This window comes from Grampus griseus (assembly GCF_964374135.1).
Source record: "Grampus griseus genome assembly, chromosome: X".
Lineage (NCBI taxonomy): Eukaryota > Metazoa > Chordata > Mammalia > Artiodactyla > Delphinidae > Grampus > Grampus griseus.
In genome coordinates this window covers 129,582,771-129,604,256 of record NC_138999.1, presented here as the reverse complement: position 1 = coordinate 129,604,256, position 21,486 = coordinate 129,582,771, and the positions used below count along the sequence as shown (strand labels likewise).

At 63.4% G+C, this 21,486-nt stretch overlaps 1 protein-coding gene across 2 annotated transcripts; it reads left to right on the top strand.

The window, feature by feature from the left end:
- Window positions 1–7,131: 7,131 nt before the first annotated feature.
- On the top strand, window positions 7,132–20,714 carry L1CAM (L1 cell adhesion molecule; the record flags this gene model as incomplete). 2 transcript variants are annotated; one of them, XM_082681311.1, is made up of 27 exons in its annotated part: window positions 7,132–7,207; window positions 9,876–9,890; window positions 10,506–10,611; window positions 10,854–11,056; window positions 12,014–12,136; window positions 12,226–12,396; window positions 12,643–12,754; window positions 12,884–13,068; window positions 13,209–13,340; window positions 13,469–13,612; window positions 14,305–14,416; window positions 14,527–14,693; window positions 14,783–14,939; window positions 15,155–15,279; window positions 15,423–15,533; window positions 15,763–15,960; window positions 16,147–16,217; window positions 16,392–16,614; window positions 17,217–17,332; window positions 17,546–17,747; window positions 17,837–17,959; window positions 18,070–18,243; window positions 18,342–18,461; window positions 18,590–18,745; window positions 19,255–19,389; window positions 19,744–19,816; window positions 20,483–20,714. In XM_082681311.1, the coding sequence occupies 27 exons, from the start codon at window positions 7,132–7,134 to the stop codon at window positions 20,712–20,714; spliced, it is 3,762 nt and encodes a 1,253-aa protein (XP_082537437.1). The 2 variants fall into 2 exon arrangements, with proteins under 2 accessions (XP_082537437.1, XP_082537438.1); XM_082681312.1 differs by lacking the exon at window positions 9,876–9,890.
- Between the last annotated feature and the right edge of the window lie 772 nt (window positions 20,715–21,486).

Below are 21,486 nucleotides of genomic sequence, written 5' to 3'. Positions count from 1 at the left end.
AAATGGCTGCAGCTGGACAGAATGTCTCCTGCCTTGCCGGGCCTGCCTTCCGGAGAGTCAGGGCGAACGTGTGAGGGGAGCTTTCCCCCAACCCCTTCTTGGGGCAAAAGGTTGAAACAGGTCTGGAGTGAGATGGGGGGCTGCTTCCCAGGGGTGCCCTGGGCCTAGGAGGGGCCTGTTCTGGGGAGAATGGAGCAAAGGGGGGCCCTGGGCAAAGGTTGGCCAAGATGGGCATCCCAGCCAAGTGCCCTGCTCCACTAGGCCCCCCTCTGTGGGCGTGAGTGGCGACCCGGAGCGCCATCCCAGGAGCTCTGTCGCACCCTGTGATGCAGACCACTGGGCTGCTGTCTTTGCCCTGCCCCTCCTCTCATAATTGGGAAGGCTGGGTTGAGGTCCCTGGAGGGGGGGCTTTACCACCCCCCCCAGTCTTTCTCCTTCCTACTCGCTGACCTGGCCCGTCCTGGATGCCCCGGTCCTGCTTTCCCTGCCCTCGCCTTGCTCTCAGCTGCCTCTTTACACCTCCACTCCCACACTGTCACCTTTCTCCTCCCTGCTCTGTTGGAGTTTCGCACAGCACTGCCCTCCTCTCCTTCCCCTGCTTCTGCCTGCCCCACCCCTCCCTGGATGCCCTTGTCGCCATCTCCGCACTTCCCCTTTTGTCCATCTTCTCTCTCTGCAGCTCTCCCTGCCCCGATTCCTAAAGCCCAAGGTCGGCCTGGGCTCTGCACCTCAGCACGGGGGTGACCGCCACCCAGCACACGTCCCCTGGACTCTAGGCCTTTGGGTTGGGCCCAGACCTCCCGTGGGGGCCTCGTCTGACCTGGAAGGTGTACAGGGGGCACCTGGTGGCCACCAGCAGAGGACCCTGGGGGAGGCGGTTGGCGGTTAGCAAGGCCAGCCCACCTTCTCCCCAGATATCAACAGGATCTTTGTGGCTTCCTAGAGGCTGTGGTCTGAGAGAGGGAGGAGCCGGGGAGGGTCTGGACGGACTTCGAGTCTTTCCAGCTTTTCTTTGTCCAGTGCCCCCCCACCCCGTCCGAGGCCGCAGGCTATTGCCTACGCCCCCCCTCCGTGTTCTCCCCAGGCCATGAAGCTGTGGGGAGAGGGCCTGGCCGCTGTCCTGCCAGCCGGCAGCTCACGCCAGCCCCTGGGATGACCCCGAATTGGGTGGAGCAGGAAGGCACAGTGTCCTGGGCTTTGCGCGCTTGGCTCAGGGGCCCCGACGCTGAGGGGCCCTTCTGAGCCAGGCCGTCTTCCTGCCAGTCTGATGGTGGAGCTTGAAGGGAGGTGATGAGTCCCCGGGAGCCACGCTTCCCTCTGAAGTGTTCAGAGCCAGGCAGATTGGGGGTTTGCGCGGGGCGGCTTTGGGTGTGGGAGTGTGTGCATGGCGTCCCGTGTTCCTGTTCGCACGTGTGGGCATTAGCCATCTGGTTGCATGTGTGCAATCGTGTGTGTGTGTGTGTGTGTGTGTGTGTGTGTGTGTGTGCTGGTGAGAGTGTGCACACACAGATCCTCCTGTGCCCGCACTGATCCTGTGCTGGGAAGGGGCGGGGCTGCTGGTGGTGGCTGCGGAGGCCGCAGTGTCTCCCTGTAAGACCGTGGGGCTTCCCGCTGAGGGGGGTGCCCTCTGGCCCTTCCTCTGACCGCCTGCGTTCATGCCTTAGGAATGCTGAAGCCCAGGGAACAACAGAGGCTCCATTGTCCATTCCCAGGCTTCCTGTGCCCCCTCTGCTCTTTAACCCTTTGGAATGGGGAGCCCCAAGGCGGCTGGAGGGGGCTGGCAGTGTCTGAGCTTTTCCAGGCGCCCCCTGCCCCCCTCACTTGGGCCAGGTGTCCCAGGGCCGGCAGGACTGAGCAGCTTCGGGTGGGCCTCGGGCTGGGCCCCTCCCACCTCTCTGTTTGCCTGGCACCTTCCCTCCCCCGCACTGCCTTTCTTCCCTCCTCTGGGTCCTGGGGCAAGCCCTGCTGGCCCATAGGAGCCGACATATGTCGCTCCCTCTTGCCGGGCCCCTGAAGCCCCCGCTGGTGCCAGGTTCACTTCTCAGATCTTGTTCTAAGCGCACTTTGCAGAGCTGGAAGGAGGGCTTAGAGGGGGTGAAAGGGCACGGTTGTTAGGCCGTGGGCGTCAATTTCCCCAACCGCGCACGGGCAGCTTGGCTACAGTGCTTGCATTCTAGGGGCCTGGGAGGCCGGAGATTTGGCCCCTGCTTCACTGGAGCTCAGTTTTCCCTTCTGCACGGGAAGGGAGTCCATGCTGTGCCTAAGGTCTGTCTGGAGAGGGGAGCCTCCCTGGTAGCCAAGTGCTCTGTGAGGGGGCCCTGGAGCCTTTGGTTTTGAGAAAGGAGTCAGAGCGACCCAAGATTCTGCACAGCCATGGAGGGGGGCAAGAAACCCAGGCTGTCCTGGCTGTCCTGGAGCTGTTTGCCTTCTCTTGTGCAGAGTCCTTGGGGGCGTTGAGGGATAGGGTGGTTCCTGCCCTGCGCTGAGGCGTGATGTGGGTCACATCCTACTTCCGCGTGGCCTCCTCCCAAGATTCCCCTGCATTTGCCTGCCATCTGCCTAGCAAATAGGCCCTTCCCCAGGGGCCCAGGCCCTGGCCCTCTGCGAACGCAAGCAGGCATACATGTTGGGATGCCTGAGGCGCCGAGAGGCCAGCTAACTGCCCGAGCTGTCTTAGGCGGCTTTGGGCGCCCCCACCCCACCTAGAACCCCGTACCTGCTGAGCATCAGTGCCACCTGCGTGACCTTGGACATGGTGCTCCGGTTCTGGGCCTCAGTTTCCTCAGTTGTAAAATGGGGATAATGATACTGCTCCGTCCCCAGGGTAATTTTAAGGATTCAACGAGTAATGCGTGTAGGGGTGTTTAGAAGAGTCCCTGGTGTGCGGTAAGTGCTATCCGCGAATTCAGTTAATAAAATAGGGAAGGGGGGCGGAATGTCTGTCTGGCTGCCGATGGCGAGATACCCCCTTGCTTTCTCAATGGAGACTGTCTGTTCTCCCCTCTCCCACAAAGGGTTAACCTCTGGCCCGCCCCTTCCTTATCCTGTAAGGAGAATGGTCCATTACAGGTGAGCTGCCGTTGCCTTGGAGACCGCAGCCTTAACGGGGCTGAGGGCGCGCTCTCCCTTAGGGAGGGGTGGGGCAGAGAGCACCGAGGACTAAGCAGCCGTCCTCGAGGGCTTCCGGGGCCCCCGCGTACATTTGGGGGCTCCCACCCAGCAGCCTCTTTTATGTATTATCTCAATAACCCATTAGGCTGCGGCAAGCTTTCCCCCATCTCTGCCAGTGGAGGGAGCTGGCTCCATCTCCATGGAAACCCGCCAGCCACAGCCTGGGGGGGCGCGTGAGGAGGAGCCTTAAAGGAACACAGTGCCTGGGGTGTAGGTGACACCCACGCCCTCATATACACCCTGCTGAGGGGACAGCCCAGGCGTAGGTGCCCCCAAGTGCCCCCACAAGCCCACAAGTACGTGGACCTGGCACTCACACTCTGACCATCTCACATACCAGGGCTGAGCCCCCAGCTCTGCCCCCACTCGGAACAGACGGGCTGGGCTACCTGCCTGTGACTTCTCCTTGGGCAGGTGCATTTCTCTCAGGTGGGAGGGGCAGAGAGGACTCCAGGCAGGACCTGGCAGCCGGTGGGCCTGTGTGCAGCGAGCACGCACAGGGCACCCTTGGAGGTTCCCAGGGTGTGTGTGTGCACAGAGAAGAAAGCAGCCATCCCAGGTCTCAGCCTGGCTCCGCGACCTCCCAAGTGTCCCCCAGCCCCCGGTCAGAGGGCGGAGGCCAGAGGAGAGGACTGGCCGCGGGACCCAGGGCTGGCGCTCTCCTAGGGTCCCACTGAGCCCCTCCCTGCTGGCTCTGCCACCTCAGAGCCCGCCATGCCCTTTCTCCTTCCCTGCCCCCGTGAGTGTGCATGAGGCCTCCAGAGAGGATGGGTACTCGGCCTGCCTTGGTCGTTTCCTCCCCCAGCACGTGGGCACTCACGGTTGTGCCGGCCCATGGACGCATCGGCACCCCGTCAGCCAGGCGGCTGCTCTCTCCATGCCAACAGCAATCTTGGAGGGAGTCACTGGGGTCCTCTGGGTGCTTCTCCCTCCTCCCCTGTGGGGATCCCCAGCTGCTCCCTGAGGGCTGGCCAGCAGTGGCTTTGCTCATCTTGTCTATAACCGTCTCCTTGCCCTAGTGCCACAAGTGGCCAGGGCCGTGCTGCTCTGTATGTGTGTCTGTGGTCCTGGCTCGCAGCTTCTCTGCCTCCTGCTTGTCTCCAGTCCGACCTCAGCTCCAAGCCCAAGAAGTCCACCTCCCCCGACTCAGGTCCTCCTCTCCTCCTTTCCTGTCTCTTGCCTGGCACCCCCCCCCCAGGGACAAGGATGCCGAGGAAGCGCCACTGGGTTTGCGCGTAGGTGTGCACACGCGCGTGCGCACACCCCCCCGCCCCCCTGCCCCCAGTCTTCCTCTTTCGGCCATTTCTCATCAGTGCTTTCTGCAGCTGTCTCATCCTTTGTGCTCCTTTCCCCTCTTCTCTTCCTTTCCCCGCTGCCTGGGTCTCTGTTTCTGGATTTCTCCATCGTGGTTGCTGTGGTGGTCCAGCATCCGTCTTTGTCTCCCGTTCCCTGCCCTCCCTCCCCCAGCCCTACTTCTCTGTCTCTCCTGCTCCCTCCTGCCTCTTTCTCACCCTGTCTGTCACCCTTCAGTCCTCCCCAGCCTGCCCCCGCTTTGCAGACATGGCCGTGGCTCCATCTGTACACCAGCTTGTGGAACACTCCCCCGCCTCCTTTGCCCCTGGAGGTGCCGATGGGGGGTGGGGGCCTGCCGAGCTGGCAACCTGAGCTGCTTGCTCTGTAGTTGCCTGAGGAATGGGGAGAGATCCGAGAGCCGGCAGGCAGCAGTGGGACGGGAGGAGGCAGAGCCCCTCCCAGCTGTCAGGGGCCTCTCCGCCTCTGAGTGCCTGGGAAGGCGGTGAGCTGGGTGGCAAATACCAGGGACTAAAGGAGGTTGGGTGTGAGACTGTGGGGTGTTGGGATGGGGCAGAGAGTGGGGACCAGGGGCTTTGGCAGCATCATATATCCCCTGCATATACACTGGGGTACACACGCCAAACCCAATTCTGGGAACCTAGTTTGGGGACAGACAGCCGTCATCATTCCAGCCAAGGGAGTGCTCTGGTCTCCTCTCATCCGCCTTTGAGATTCTCTCTCGTTTCTCTCCCCTCCCCCTCCTAAGACCAGAGCGCGCAGAGCTCCCAAGGCTGCCTTTGATCACCTGCCCTCTGATCTGGGTCTCCTACTGCTTCCTACAGGCCTTGAAGGCGAGGCCGAGGCTGCAGGGGCCCACCCTGCTCGCTCGGGCTTTGTGGAGGAAGGTGGGGGCAGAACGGGTCCGCTGTTGCCCCTCCTTTCTGGGCCCCAGCTTGGCTCCTGCAAGTTGGGAATCGGCCACGCCTTTGCCACTTCTTACCCTCCGAGTCCTTCTCTTGGCCTTCAGCCCGTCCACGTCGACCCACGCTGGTGCTTCTCCCCCTCCCCCTCCAGCTTTGGGTCTAATCTAATTGCTATTCGCCGCCGTCCATTTTCCCTGCCCAGTCCCCAGGCCGTCTTGCTGAATTCACCCTTCTCGGGTCACCTTACACAAAACCATTATGTGGCTTCTGGTTGCCTCCTGACACACTGGATGTCTTAGCATGGCGTTCCAGGCCTCCCCACCCACCCCTTCAGCATTCTGGCTGAGGCTTGGCCCGCGCTTTGATAAGGCCCTGGCTGGGCACGGCGAGGATGCCCGGGATGGACTTGGTGAAGGCATCCAGGCCCCAGCCTCCAAGCTCTTGCCCTTCTTGCACTTTTACCACTGTCTCTTTCTCACACCTCTTCCTGTTTGCAGTCAAAACGGTCTGTCTTCTTGGGAGTGTCTTCTCTTCTAGTCGTTGGCAGAGAAGCCCCCTCCCCCGGGCCCTCAGTCGCTGGGGCTTCTTGCACGCAGGTGGGATGTGCATATAGCTGGCATCACTTGGGCTTGCGGTGGACACATCTATCAGTTGAGCCCTGAAGACTCAGACAAAGACCCGGAAGGTGGGCTTGCCAGACACTCGAGATGTCAGAAACACTGTCCCAGAGCTTCTCCTGACCCCTGCTCCGACCCTGGCCTGGAGCATCTGGAAGGGGAGAGGCCACAGTTGCTTCTATTGTCCCCCCAGGAGCCTGAGGGACAGCAGGGAGGTGCTTTCCTCCTTGCCTCCCTCCTGCCACTTTTTGAGGGCAGGCTTCCTTTTCCTCAACCTGTTCTGTGAAATGCAGCCTTCTTGGGCCCCTTTCCTTCTTTCTCTGTTCCCACTTCCCAAGTCCCCCTTGCCCCTCACCAGCTTTTTAGGCCTGAACAGCACCCGGGGATCAGTTGGCTCTGAAACCCACAGCAATGAGACGGTGATGAGTTCTCTACATATGTGCGCAGGCATGCTTGTGTGTGCAAACAGATAGCAGACATGAGGATTCATCCCCCAGAGATACAGACACACGAGACACACATATACTTCCGCGTGCACGCACCCACTCATGAGTGCATCCCCCTTCGTGAGAAGATGAAGGTGGACACACACAGCCACAAAGATACTGATGTGCATATCTGGCTACGTGCAGACCCACATCCCCACTCATGCCCGTAGGCATCTGCTTGCTGGGTGTTGAGTCGCACACGAGGATGACATGCACAGAGCAGCCTGTGGCATGCCCAGGGGAGCTGATCGGGGCAACAAGTTGGTGCTGGAGAGGCAGCTGGCGGAGGAGGCACAGACAGAGAGTAGGAAGGGGATGAAAGGCAAACTGGAGCCCCAGCCTCTGCTGTCTCTTGCAGGTTGCCTTCTCCAAGGTGGGGGGGAGGGAGGGATGGAGGAGCCGGACAGCCGGGGGCGGGGCTGGGGGCGGGGCCAGGAGCCCAGGCTCGCCCAGATGTTAGTCACTAACATCCGTCCGTTCTCTCTCCTCCCTTACCTTTCCCTTCCCTCCTCCCCTCTCGCAGTGTCCCCACCCCCGGCTCCCTCCCCAAGCCGCCCACCAGCCCCCTTCCCTCTGGCCGGAGCTTGAGCCGAGCCCGGCCGGCTTTTGCCGCGCCGAGCCGCCGGCGCCGCCGGGAAGATGGCCGTGGCGCTGCGGTACTTGTGGCCTCTCCTCCTGTGCAGCCCCTGCCTGCTCATCCAGATCCCCGAGGAATGTGAGTAACCGGAGGGAGCCTCGGCGCCTCCCTTCACCGCCGCGCTGGGCTTCTCTTTATCTTCTACCTCTTCACCTTCTCCCGGTTCCGGCCCCTCACCCCTCCTTTCCTGGGCAGGGAGTGGACAAGAGGTACCCAGGACGCTGAGTACCTCTGGAAAGGACAGGGTGGAAGACTCGGGGTATCTCAGTACCACGGACAGGGACCAGAGGTGAGGGAGGGCTGGTGAGATTTCAGCACCACGGACAGCGGGCCAGGCCCTGGACCCTCCTCCTCCCGGCCTCCGCGCTCTCCTTCGGCCCGCCCCACCCCTCCTCCGAGGATGGGGCGGGCAGGTGAATGGGGCCATCCCCAGTCCTCGGCTAGCTCGCTCTAGCCTCGCTCCGGCTTCTGGCTTGGGTAATCCTATCTTGGGCCCTTGGTAGCCCTTTCTGTGAACTGGGACAGGAACCGACCCCTTAGCCTTCTGGGCCCTCGCGATTTGATGTGTAGTTACTTGGTGGGGCTGGGGGTGGGGCTGTTGGAGTATTACCTTTCGGGGGGGGGGGTCACGGGTAGGTGCGTGTGTGTTGCGGAGTGTGGCTGGAAGGTTGTGACTGAACGAACATGAGTATTTGTGTATGCTTGTGAGTTGGCCAGACGTTATTTTTGTCTGGATGTATTTGTAGATGCGTGAGGTGTCATGGACTAAGTGTGGGTATTCCCGAGTGTGAGCTTGATCTCCTATGTGGGTAAGTTTGTGAGTCAGTATAACCGTTACTTACTGGTCACATTTGTGAAGGTCTGTAGGTATTTGACTGTTAACATTGGATTGTAGTGGGTCGTGTGTGCATGTACCTGTGTGTGTGTGTGGAATGTGTGTTACTGTGACGATGTTTTCTCCTGAAAACACACCGTTGTGAGTGGCTGTTGGGCTTGCGTGAGGGGCAGTCTCCTCGGTAGCTCCACTCCCTTCCCCCCTCACCTTTCCATCTTTGTCTCTGAGCCTGGACCTATAGGAGGCCAGCATCACTGAGAGATGAGCCCTGGGCTGAACGTGGGGACTGTCCGTGCCAGGAATGGGACAGGGGCTGAGGGAGGTGGGTTTGGAAAGCACGTAGCACTGGGGGACAGTGAGGGTTTGGAGGAGGTGGAGAGGGGCTGATGGGAAGAAAGGCCGGGATGTCTCCTTAGATACACACATGTAGGTGCATGCACTCACGCCCATGCCACTCCCCCCGCTGCGGATGCACACGGACAAGCACGTGGGGAGACGCAGACGAGCCACCCGTACCCACCCAGGCACAGAGACTCCGAGAGGCACACAGTGAGAAGTTTAGACACAAAGCAACACAGTCATGCACACAAACACAGAAGTGGGTGTGCAACACAAAATTGTACACTGGATGCAAGCCGGGACACAGCCTCCAGATGTACTCCGGCGAGACACACCCGAGTACAGACGCATGAGCGGATGCGCACAGAGTCACTGCAGCTCAGCCTGCAGCATCCACGCACGTGCCCAGACTCCCACCTTCCACATTCCCACACACGTGCTTTCCTCCCCCGTCCTTCTCCTCTCAGTCGCTGCCAGGCCTTGCCCTGGGCGTCCACCTGCCCCGCTACACCTGTGTGTGGAGGCGCAGGGAGAATTTGGAGAAAGGAGGGTAGAGGACAGAGAAGTAGCTCGAAGAGCACGGCGAGTCTGAGGCTGCCCTGGGCACCGGCGGGCGCTTGTTATTGACCCCAATACAATATGGCAGGCGGCCTGGTGCCTCCCTGTTGGAAACTGTCCTCCAGCTGTCTCCCTCCCCGGCCACTCCAGGCCCCTTTGTCTCCTTCCCTGCTTTCCCCAGCCTGTCGTCCCTCTCTCTGGCTCTGGCTCTGGGGCTGCCTGCACCGGCCCCTTCCCAGCGCAGGGCCCTCTCCGCAGTGTCCCCAGGGAGCCCCTCTTCTCTCCTGGGGGCCCTTACACTGAGGTCTTCGGCAGAGACAAAGCCTTCAGAGGCAGCCCACTGCTCTCCACCCTTCCCTCCCCTCTCTCCCCTCCTCACAGCCACCCTGGCCAGTGCTGCGCTGAGTCCAGCGGCACTGGGGGCCGTAGCTCGGGCCTCAGCTCCAGGGAGCTTGGTGGCGGGCTGAGAGGAAGGAAGGGGAGAAAATGAGGGCTGGCGCCGGCCCTGCAGGCAATGGATACTCAGATTCAGCAGGGCCTTTGGGAGGGTTTGGAGGGGAGGGGGCAGCTGGGCTCTGAAGACTGGGCCTGGGTAATTGAAAACACTGAGCTGTGCTAATTGGATTAGGAGGGAAGCGGGCTGGAGCAGGGGAGGGCGCCCTGGCTGACGACTGTCTGCCTCCCAGCCTTCTGAGGCATCCTGCGTGGGGTGGGGGTCAGTTCTGCAGGCCTGCCAGGAAGATTCAAGGGTCTGTTCAAAGCACACTCTTTGCGGATTTCTTTCTCCCTGCGTGCTGGAGCCGAGGCCTGGCTCCCCCTGGGCATTGACTGGTGATGCGAGCTGTGTCCCCTCTTTCCGCCGGCACGTGTCCCCACGTTACACCTCCTCTCCCGGCCTCCCCTCCCCCAGGGGTGTCTTCCCTGCGCACGCACTTCTTCCCCTGCCAGGGCCCCCTGCTGGGGCGGCATGTCAGCTTTTCTCTCCCTCTCTCCCTTGCTGCCTGGATTTCTCAGATGAAGGACACCACGGTAAGTTGCGGGGAGGGTGGGAGTGTTTCCCAGAAGGCCAAGGAGAGAGGAAAAGAGGGGGTGTCGGCGCGTCCCTCCCCCTCTCCTGCACATGCTCAGCTCTCCCTGTGTGCCGTGTCCCCTGCGCGGGTTGCAGTCTTTTCTGGTTCTTGGGTCCCGTGCTGGAGGCCTGGAGGCCGCATCAGCCTCCCTCCTGGTTCCTGGGGTGCCTGGGGGACACGTTTGTTCTGTGTCCGCGGGGTTTCCTGCCTCCCCTTCCCTCTGGTCCCCTCTCTCCCTTTTGGCTTTCTGTCTGTGTCTGTGTCTGTGTCTGTGTCTGTGTCTGTCCTTGTCTCTCTTTTCTTTCTTTCACACTCTTTGCCCTCCTCTTTGGCTCCATCTGTCCCCTCTGGTTTCTTTCTTTGTAAACCTTTAGTGCCGTCTTCTCTCTATTCTGTCTCCTTCCGCATTCGCCCCAGCAGCTTTGGGCCCAGCTTCTTCCTCCTCTCCCCGCAACCCCATTGCCGCGGGGCCTATAAGGCTCCAGACCCCGCTTCCCTCACCACGGAACAGGGGTTAAGGCCCGCTGCCCGCCAGAGGCCACCCTCACCACCACTGTCCCCATCCTGTCCCCAGCGATGGAGCCCCCTGTCATCACGGAACAGTCTCCACGGCGCGTGGTCGTGTTCCCCACAGATGATATCAGCCTCAAGTGTGAGGCCAGCGGCAAACCCCAAGTGCAGTGAGTGACCTTCACCCTCTAAGCCCTGGGGTTGACCACTGACTTTATCTCCAGCCCTCGTGTCTCCCAGGGCCTCCCAACAGCTGGGAGCACACACCCCAGATCTCCCTCGTCACCCTTGGTCCTCGCCCTGCCTCAGCCCGTCCCCGGGGCCCCTGGCGGCTTGCAGCCTTGCCGTGGCCTGTGCCAGCCGCGGTCCTGGGTTCCCGGCCTCAGGCCTCTGAGCCTTTTTCTGCCCGCAGGTTCCGCTGGACTCGGGACGGCGTCCTCTTCAAACCCAAGGAGGAGCCGGGTGTGACCGTGAACCAGGCCCCCCACTCTGGCTCCTTCACCATCACGGGCAACAACAGCAACTTCGCCCAGAGTTTTCAGGGCACCTATCGCTGCTTTGCCAGCAACAAGCTGGGCACCGCCATGTCCCACGAGATCCAGCTCATGGCCGAGGGTGCGAGGCGCTGCAGGGACCGGGGAGGGCCTGGGGCACGTGAGAAGGTCCCCAAACAGGCCTGGGGAGCGCGTGTGAGAGTCCAGCCTCAGCTGGCTGATAAGCGTGCCCGTAGCCGCATCCTCCTTCCCTGCCTTGTACTTTCTCCGTTCTTCCTGGTCGGCTCCATCTCCCCTTCCCTCTCTTCTGTGCTCTACGCCCTCTTGGCCTCGGGGGCCTGCCGCCTGGGGGATGCGCGTGGGCTTGGGCTTGTTGACCGACTGAGTGGGTGGAGGATTGAGCCTGTCTGAGCCACTACCTGGGCTTTGGCTTCCGCCCCGTCCATATCCCCGAATTACCATCTCCTCTCTACCACTCTCGGTCACCTCCTTCCACCTCCCCCATCGCTCCGTCTCCTCTCCCGCTGCTTTCCGCCTCTCACCTGGCCCCTCCAGCTCCCTCCTTCCTGCTCTCTGGCTCTGTCTTTATCTGTGTCGCCCTTTCCCTGGGGTTTTCCCTCTGCATTCCATCCTCCCTGAGCTTTCTGCCTCCTGAGCTTGCACTCCTCTCCCCTCTCTGCCCCTCCAGTTACCTTGGGAACCGTTGCCATGGTTTCTGTGTCAGGATGATGGAAGGGTCTTTAGCTCCAGCATCCCTCCGCAGCTCCCCTCCCCCCACCGCTGCACCTCAGCCTTCCCCCACCCGCCCTCATCCTGTCCTCCTGGTGGGAGCTGAGAATTGTGGAGAGTTAACCCTTCGCAGCCATCCGGCCTCCTGCCCGTCCTCTCCTCTGCATGGAGTGCCCGGTCTCTGCCTTGAGCCCAAAAAGGACCCAGAGTGTCTGCCTGCTTTACGTGAACTTGCCCACGGCCTGGCCCTCTGACCCACCCCCTTGGCTATCCCTCCTCCTCTCCCCTGCTCTGCCTTGGCCGGGAGGAGACTTGAGACCCACAGTGCCAGTCTCTCTGTCCCTTCTAGGTACCCCCAAGTGGCCAAAGGAGACAGTGAGGCCCGTCGAGGCGGAGGAAGGGGAGTCGGTGATTCTGCCTTGCCACCCGCCCCCCAGCGCGGAGCCGCTCCGCATCTATTGGATGAACAGCAGTGGGTGCCCGCGAGCGGGAGGGTGTCAGTGGGTGTGATTCCTGGGTGGGGGTCTTGACCTCTGCCTCCTTGCCTCCCCCACCCCGCAGAGATCTTGCACATCAAGCAGGACGAGCGGGTGACCATGGGGCAGAACGGCAACCTCTACTTCGCCAATGTGCTTACCTCGGACAACCACTCAGACTACATCTGCCATGCCCACTTCCCTGGCACCCGGACCATCATTCAAAAGGAACCCATTGACCTCCGGGTCAAGGCCAGTGAGTCCCAAAGGCCCTACTGCTCTCTCACCTTCAGGCATGGCCCATCCCATCAGTCAGGCCACCCCGGCATTCCTCGAAGACAGCTTGGCCCAAACGCCTCCCCGGGTGCCTCCCCGGGTGGTGAGGGCGAGGAGGAAACTGCAGCCCTGGGGGCTTGCTGGGGTGTCCAGATCACCCGGCCTGGGAACGTCGTGGGTGGAGGGAACAGTCAGCCGCGCCGCAGTCAGCTCTGTGTCCTCACAGCCAACAGCATGATGGACAGGAAGCCGCGCCTGCTCTTCCCCACCGACGCCAGCACCCACCTGGTGGCCCTGCAGGGACAGCCGCTGGCCCTGGAGTGCATCGCCGAGGGCTTGTGAGTCTGCGCCCCCTGCGAGGGGCGGGGCGGGGCGGGGCGGAGCCTTTGCCGGGGCAGGGCTGAGTGGCCTGGTCCTCTCTCCCCTGTGCTCTCTCCTTGGCCTCCGTGCGCCGTGGCCCCGGGCAGCCCCACGCCCACCATCAAATGGCTACGCCCGAGCGGCCCCATGCCGGCTGACCGAGTCACCTACCAGAACCACAACAAGACCCTGCAGCTGCTGAACGTGGGGGAGGAGGACGACGGCGAGTATCGCTGCCTGGCTGAGAACTCCCTGGGCAGTGACCAGCATGCCTACTACGTCACCGTGGAGGGTACGGTGCCTCTGCCGGCTCATCCCGTTCAGGCTGCCCAGAATGCAGCCCTCACTGTCACAGGGGTGGGCAGGGTCTGGGCCAGGGCCAAGAGCTGGCTGCAGGCTGCGGGCTCAGGGCGGCTCTCCCCTTCCTCGCAGCTGCCCCGTACTGGCTACACAAGCCCCAGAGCCATCTGTACGGGCCGGGAGAGACTGCCCGCCTGGACTGCCAAGTGCAGGGCAGGCCCCAACCAGAGGTCACCTGGAGAATCAATGGGATCCCTGTGGAGGGTGAGCAGGGCCTCGGGCAGGGACAGGGAGTGAGCTTGGGGAGCCCTGGGGACGGCGGGGACGAGCAGCGGCCTTGGCGTGGCTCACTGCTCTGGCCCTGGGCCCGCGGGCCACCTCTGCGCACACAGAACTGGCCAAGGACCAGAAGTACCGGATCCACCATGGAGCCCTGATCCTGAGCAACGTGCAGCCCAGCGACACGATGGTGACCCAGTGTGAGGCCCGAAACCGGCACGGGCTCCTGCTGGCCAACGCCTACATTTACGTGGTCGGTGAGTGCCAGCCAGCTGGACCCAGCCGCCGCCGCCTCTTTGCCTCGTAGCCCCCAGTCCGTCCCTGCAGCCCACGAGGCAGGGCCACCACACTGACTCAGCCCACAGCTGCTCTGTCCGCCGTGGCTCCCTTTCTCCTCTCGGGAGCCTTCCCCTCTTCTCCCGCCCCTCCTCCCAACAGCGCGTGGGGATCACGGAGGAGAGGCAGGCTCTTTGTCGGTATTTCCAGGTGAAGAAGCAGCCTCAGACAGTGGTCTGGTGCAGCACAGGTCACTGAGCAGAGGCTCACCCTGGCCAGGGTGTGCCCGAGGCCAGCCTAGCGGCTCCTCTCCCAGAGTCTTGGGGAGGACTAGGGGGCTAGGCCTGGGGGGCTTTTGGGAAGAGGTAGACTGTCAGGGGGACCTCAAATAATTGGTACGACATGGGTGGCTGGGACGGGAGGTGCATCTGAGGCGGAGGGGCTGGCGTGTCCTAAGGCCGAGAGAGGCTCAGCTTGGCGCGGGCCAGAGCCGGGTGCCGGCAAGCAAGATGGGCAGGGCTCTCGGGGGCCTGAGAACGCCTGGAAGTCACTGGCAGCTTCCAGAGGCTGCGAGCCCTCCTGGGAGAAGCTGCCCCGCCAGCCCCTTCATGTGCCTCCTGATCGCGCGTGGGTGCCCGCCCGACCCTCAGTCCTGCCACGTCTCCTCCCTCAGAGCTGCCGGCCAAGATCCTGACCCCAGACAACGAGACGTACATGGCGGTCCAGGGCAGCACCGCCTACCTTCTGTGTAAGGCCTTTGGAGCCCCTGTGCCCAGCGTGCAGTGGTGAGTGCCCCAACCCCAGCGGGGGGCACCATCTCCTGGCCCAGGGAACCAGGGAGGGCCGGGGGCCCAGCCCACTGGCATCTGAGCCAGGCCTGCCCTGCTCGCACCAGGCTGGACAGGGAAGGAAAGACAGTGCTGCAGGACGAGCGCTTCTTCCCCTACACCAACGGGACCCTGGGCATCCGAGACCTCCAGGCCAATGACACCGGCCACTACTTCTGCCAGGCTGCCAATGACCAAAACAACGTGACCATTGTGGCTAACCTGCAGGTCAAAGGTCCGATGTGATCAGCAGCCCCTCCAGGAGGGGGGTCAGGGTCTCTGGGGGACCCCGGAGTGACCTTCCCCTCCCATCATTGCCCTCAGATGCCACTCAGATCACACAGGGGCCCCGCAGCGCGATCGAGAAGAAAGGCTCGCGAGTGACGTTCACGTGCCAGGCCTCCTTTGACCCCTCCTTGCAGCACAGCATCACCTGGCGCGGGGATGGTCGCGACCTCCAGGAGCTTGGGGACAGTGACAAGTGCGGGCCCAGCCCCAACCTGGGCTCGGTGGAAGGGGGAAGAGTGGGAAAGGCAGGACGTCCAGACCTCCTGGCCTCATCCATGGGGGGGGGTGCCCCGCTTTGAGGGGGAAGGTTCTGGCAGGAGAGGGGAGCGGGGCGAGCAGAGTGCAGGTGGCAGGGAGTAGCGGGTCCGCTGGGAGCAGAAGAACACGCGTGCCCCCCACCCCCGCCAGGTACTTCATAGAGGACGGGCGCCTGGTCATCCACAGCCTGGACTACAGCGACCAGGGCAACTACAGCTGCGTGGCCAGCACCAAGCTGGACGCGGTGGAGAGCAGGGCAGGGCTCCTGGTGGTGGGTGAGTCCCGCGTGGTATGAGGCTCGTGGCCCAGAGGTGTGGGGGCACGGGAGCCCAGGCTTACAGTGCAGGGCGCTTTCGGGCAGGGGGGTGGGGTGGTCGGCTTGTGAGTGGGCCCGAGATCCACCCTCTGTGGCCCTCAGGGAGCCCCGGCCCCGTGCCTCAGCTGGAGCTGTCTGACCGCCACCTGCTGAAGCAGAGCGAGGTGCGCCTGTCCTGGAGCCCCGCTGACGACCACAACGCCCCCATTGAGAGTAAGAGGCCCCCAGCGTGGCGCCCCACTGGCCCTCCCTCCTGGCGGGCCCACCCTCCTCCCAGAGCTGCGGCTCCGGGGCCGCCCGGCTCACTGAAGCACGCACCTGTGTTCGGGGGCTCCGGGTCGCTCGCAGGAGCCCGAGGACACCAGTCGCCTGGGGCGCCCTCTCCCCTCCTCAGGGAGGGCCAGACCTTGCCGCCCCGTCACCGCCCCCCACTTCTTGGCAGAGTATGACATTGAGTTCGAGGACAAGGAGATGGCGCCTGACAAGTGGCACAGTCTGGGCAAGGTGCCCGGGAACCAGACCTCCACCACCCTCAAGCTGTCGCCTTATGTCCACTATACCTTTAGAGTTACTGCCATCAACAAATACGGCCCTGGGGAGCCCAGCCCAGCCTCGGAGACCGTGCTCACTCCAGAAGCAGGTGAGCACCTGGGCGGGGCCTCAGGCGCCGGGCCCCCTGGGCTCTGCAAGGAGAGTCTAGAGAAATGACCGTGCCCAAGCTCCTCTGCTTCCAGGGCCAGAACGGCTCATTGCTTCCTTGGTCCTGGGCCTTCACGGCCTCAGCAGGAGCCCCACAGCGTTGATGTGTTAACACATTACTTTGCAGCCCCGGAGAAGAACCCCGTGGACGTGAAGGGGGAAGGAAACGAGACCAACAACATGGTCATCACTTGGAAGGTGAGGCGGCCCCTAGGCTGAGCTCACCCCCAGACGTAAGACCGGCACCCAGATATTGCAGCTCCCCCTGGCTGTCCTAAGGACCAGGGACCTGAGGCTGGGCTGGGGAGTGGATCAGAGGTCGGGGAACGGGGCGCTTGGCCAACCAGCTCCCTTTCTGCTCTCCCGCTCCAGCCGCTCCGGTGGATGGACTGGAATGCCCCCCAGGTTCAGTATCGCGTGCAGTGGCGCCCTCAGAAGACACAGGGGGCCTGGCAGGAACGGATCGTGAGCGACCCCTTCCTGGTGGTGTCCAACACTTCCACCTTTGTGCCCTATGAGATCAAGGTCCAGGCCGTCAACAGCCAGGGCAAGGGCCCGGAGCCCCAGATCACCATCGGCTACTCTGGGGAGGATTGTGAGTATTGGGCTGGCCCCGCCCACACCCGGGGGTGGAGCCTGCGTGCGCCGGCATGGCCCACTCCCCCCCAGCCCCTCAGGGATCCGCCCAGGTGCCCAGCTCCTACCTCTTAATGTACAGTAGTGCATTTCCTAAGAGTAAGGATTTTTCCTTACAAAGTGCCGTCATGAAGATCCAGAAAGAAATTTACCGTCAGCAAGTTGGCATCTATAACTTTGCATCTATCTGGGTGGCAGCCGGTGCCCCCGTGGTATGGACCAGTGGTGTCTTCACCCCAGTCCAGGGTCCCATTCAGGATCCTGCATGGGGTCTAGGTATCCTGCTTCTGTCCGTTCTTTGAATGTAGAGCGTTACCAGATGTTAAGCTTGGTCATCCAGTCAAGGTCTTTTCTAGTTACTACTCGGCGTAGTTACCGTCTTCTCTCGCGACTAATAAACAGTCTGCAGGGAGACACCCTGAGACCATGCGAACGCCCTGCTCATCAAACTGCCCACGCCTCATATCGCATCCAGAGCCGCCATCCCCCTGCGGGAGGGCGGGGTTCTGGGCTGGCCGCAGGATGCCACAGGCCCTCATCCGTGTCATTGGCCGTTTCCAGACCCCCAGGCAAGCCCTGAGCTGGAAGGCATCAAGATCCTCAATTCGAGCACGGTGCTGGTCAGATGGTGGCCTGTGGACCCAGCCCAGGTCAAGGGCCACCTCCGGGGATACAATGTAAGAGTCCGAGGCGTAGGGGCTGGGGAGATCCCCGGGGTGAGGGGTGAGGCTACCAGGAGTGACAAGGTTGGGGGCGGGCTTCTGCCAGCTGCTCTGCCGGAAGTGCTCAGGTTGGAAGGAAGGCTCCCCTGGGAGGGCAGGGGGGAACACGTGCCCCAGGGTCACTGGCAGAGGCCTTCTGCCCTTTCGGGGTCTCCTGTCCGCCTGCAGGTGACGTACTGGTGGGAGGGCAGTCAGAGGAGGCACAGCAAGAGGCACGTCCACAGAGGCCACGTGCTGGTGCCTGCCAACAGCACCAGCGCCATCCTGGGCGGCCTGCGGCCCTACAGCTCCTACCATCTGGAGGTGCAGGCCTTTAACGGCCGGGGACTGGGGCCCGCCAGCGAGATGACCTTCAGCACCCCCGAGGGAGGTGAGCTTTGCGCCCTGCACCCCTGCCCCGCCCTCCCCCCACCCGGGTTGCCAGGGCGACGACCTGCCGTTGGTCTCCGTGCCCCGCAGTTCCTGGACACCCCGAGGCGTTGCACCTGGAGTGCCAGTCGGACACCAGCCTGCTGCTGCACTGGCAGCCCCCGCTCAGCCACAATGGTGTGCTCACGGGCTACGTGCTCTCCTACCAACCTCGTACGTGTGTCGTGGGCCCGGAGCTTCGGCCCAGCCCGGCTGGGAGGTGGAGGGGAGCCGGGGGTGGGCGGTGCTGGCGGCCAAAGCCGACTCCTCGCCTGTCCTCGCAGTGGATGATGGGGGCAAAGAGCAGTTGTCCTTCGACCTCCCGGACCCTGAGCTGCGGATGCACAACCTGACGAACCTCAGCCCCCACCTGCGGTACCGCTTCCAGCTCCAGGCCACGACGAAGGAGGGCCCTGGAGAGGCAATCGTGCGGGAAGGAGGCACCATGGCCTTATCTGGTGAGCTGGAGGGGGCTGAGGCGGGGGGCTAGGCAGCCGGGCCCACGAGGGCGGCCCAGGGGCTGCCTCGAGGTCCCACACCCTCTCTCAATCTCCAGGGACCCCGGATTTTGGCAACATCTCGGCCATGGCTGGCGAGAATTACAGCGTGGTCTCCTGGGTCCCCAAGGAGGGCCAGTGCAACTTCGGGTTCCAGATCTGGTTCAAAGCCCTGGGGGGTGAGCGCAAAAGGGGACCCTGTAGTAGGGGGAAGGGGGCTCAGGGCCCAGAGGGGCTGCGGGGGGGCGTGGAGCCAGGGTGCTGCCGGGCCCTCCCGTTCACCCCTGCTGCCCTCTCACCCCTACAGATGAGAAGCTGGGCGCTCATCTCCCGCCGCAGTACGTCAGCTACAACCAGAGCTCCTACACGCAGTGGGACCTGCAGCCTGACACCGACTACGAGATCCACTTGCTCAAGGAGAGGGTTCTCCTGCACCAGATGGCCGTGAAGACCAACGGCACTGGTAAGGGAGCCTCGGGCACTGACTGGTCAGCGTCCCTCCGTCGCCGGCCAGGCTACAGCCACCTCAGGCCCCAGGCCACGGCTCGGCTCTTCCTCCCAGTACCTGGGTGCCCCGTGGCCCAGGATGGAGAAGTCTGGGTCCCTGGAACGATCCCTTTTTGTATCCTCTGTTTGAACTGTTGCCAGGGCAACCACTTTTGCAGAAGGTCCTCCTCCCTGTCCCGCAGAGGGTCCCCCGCAAGCCTCAGCTCCAAGCACGCTTCGCCCCAGCTTATCGCTCCTCCCGGGCCCTCTGGCGTCCATGGGCCTGGCCCTCACCTGCCCTTGCCCGGTCCCCGGGGGTGGAGGGGTCGGGAGTGGACCAATGGAACTAGAGGCTCTGAGGGAAGCCCGCGCACAAGGCTGGGAACGGGGTGGGGGGGGCAGGCTCAGGTGGTGGGTCTGCAGCGCCCGGGACCCAGCATCTTACCCCGGGCCTGGGCTCGTTCTCCTTCCCACTGTCCCTGCCAGGCCGAGTGAGACTCCCTCCCGCCGGCTTTGCCACGGAGGGCTGGTTCATCGGCTTCGTCAGCGCCATCATCGTCCTGCTTCTCATCTTCCTCATCCTTTGCTTTATCAAGCGCAGCAAGGGTGGCAAGTACTCAGGTAACTCCTGACCCCAGGGCTCAGGAAGGATGGTCGCCGAGGGCCCCCGTTCATCCCTCCTGCGAGTTCTCCTTGGTCCCGGGAGCCCCTGGCAGGATGGGGTGGGCGTGTTGGGGGCAGGCAGGAGGCCTAAGGGGAGTTTCTGCGCACACCGGGGCGCGTGGTAGCCAGGCCCACGGGGGGCGAGCAGTTCACCCTTGAAGGCTTGTCGGTTCCTGAGAGCCGCTGAAACAGGGTGCTGTCAGCGTTCAGGGCCCAGAGGGACAGCCTCGCCTGCGTCCCCGCCTGGGGCGAGGCCCATTGCCCGGTGGAGGCTGGGCGGGAGGAGAAGCTGGGCCCTCTCTGTGTCTGCAGTGAAGGACAAGGAAGACACCCAGGCGGACTCGGAGGCCCGGCCCATGAAGGACGAAGCCTTCGGCGAGTACAGGTGAGCTGGGCGGGGGCAGGCGCCGATGGGCCGCCCAGCTGCTCGCTTTCAGGCCTGACCCCGTCTCTCTCTCTCTCCTTCGTGCTGCGGGGTACCGGCAGGTCCCTGGAGAGGTAAGGCGGGGCGGGTGGGGAGATGCTGTTAGACTGCAGGGCCGGGGGCCTCCCATGGCCGCCGTGTGCCCGGGAGTGCCACTGGCCCCTGCTTGCCAGGCCTCTGCGCGCCCCCGGCTCTCCGGCCCGGCAGCTCCCTATTTCAGGGAGAAGCCAACGCTGACACTCAGCTCCCGGGCCTGCCTGTCCCCATCCCAGCTGCCACTCTCTGGGCTCTGCCGGGGCCACAGCGGTACAGGTACCCCCGCCCATCTCGTCTGCAGATGGGAGCCAGGCCCCGCGAGCCCCCCACCTCCCCCAGGATCCAGGGCACGCCCAAGCCTCGCCCCACTCGTGCTGTGCCACCTGCCCTCCCGGCAGTGTGTCCAGGCGGAGGGCCTCTGCCCCAGTACATTCAGAGCACACGGAAGACGGAAGACGGAAGACTAGCGGAACCCAGGCCCCTGGGGCTCTGCCCCGCCCCCAGCCAGGCCTCCTCTGCAGGCCAGCACCTGCCAGCTCCTGCTGGGCACTGCTGGGCAGCCTCCCACTCCCTTCTGCCCTCCCCCTGCAGTGACAACGAGGAGAAGGCCTTCGGCAGCAGCCAGCCATCCCTCAACGGAGACATCAAGCCCCTGGGCAGTGACGACAGCCTGGCCGACTATGGGGGCAGCGTGGACGTGCAGTTCAACGAGGACGGCTCCTTCATCGGCCAGTACAGTGGCAAGAAGGAGAAGGAGGCGGCGGGAGGCAACGACAGCTCAGGGGCCGCCTCCCCCATCAACCCTGCGGGGACCCTGGAGTAGCAGGGTCCAGCCAGCCCAGGGCCAGGCCGCAGCCGACTCAGAGGCCAAGCCCCCCCCCGTCCGAGGCCTGTGCTGGGTCCCTGACCTTGGGACTGAGGCCCCTCCCTCTCTTCACCAGGCGGTGGCCCGGCCCTCTGATCCTGAGCCCGAGGGAGGCTTAAGTCGGGGGCAGAGAAGAGGAACTCACTGCCTCTAATCCCCTTCTGACTGCCTGGTCCCCACTCGATTGCCAAAACCCAGCTGCACCCCTTCTTGGGCACACACTGCTTTACTCCAGCTCGGGGGCCAGTCACCCACACATCAGGAGCCTTCAGGTGCTGCCTCGCCGGCCTTTGGGCAGAGAGAGGCTGCGGTCAGGGCAGAGGAAGCGGGGATGCTGCCCGGTGGGGTCTCCTCAGGACCACGGCTGGCACCTGCACCCCCAGCCATTGCTTGGCCAGCCTGGCTGGGACAGGGGACAGAACACAGTGTCCCCACCATCTGCTCCCTTTTCTTTGCCATCTCTGCTCCAACTGGGATGGGAGCTGGGCAGGCTGGCCATGGGTGCAGAGGAGGCCATCTGGAGAGCCCAGAGTCCCACCTGCCGGTGTCGCACTCGGCCCGGCCCACCCCACCCTGCGGCCGGCTTTCAGGAGTTCCATACACACGCTGCCTTTGGTACCCGCCAGACGACATCCAAGTGGCCTCCGTCACTGCCCAGGTGCGGGGCAGGCACACCTCCTCCCCCCTGACCCTGGCCTCTCCCAGCCTCCACCGCACCCCAGGACCCCTT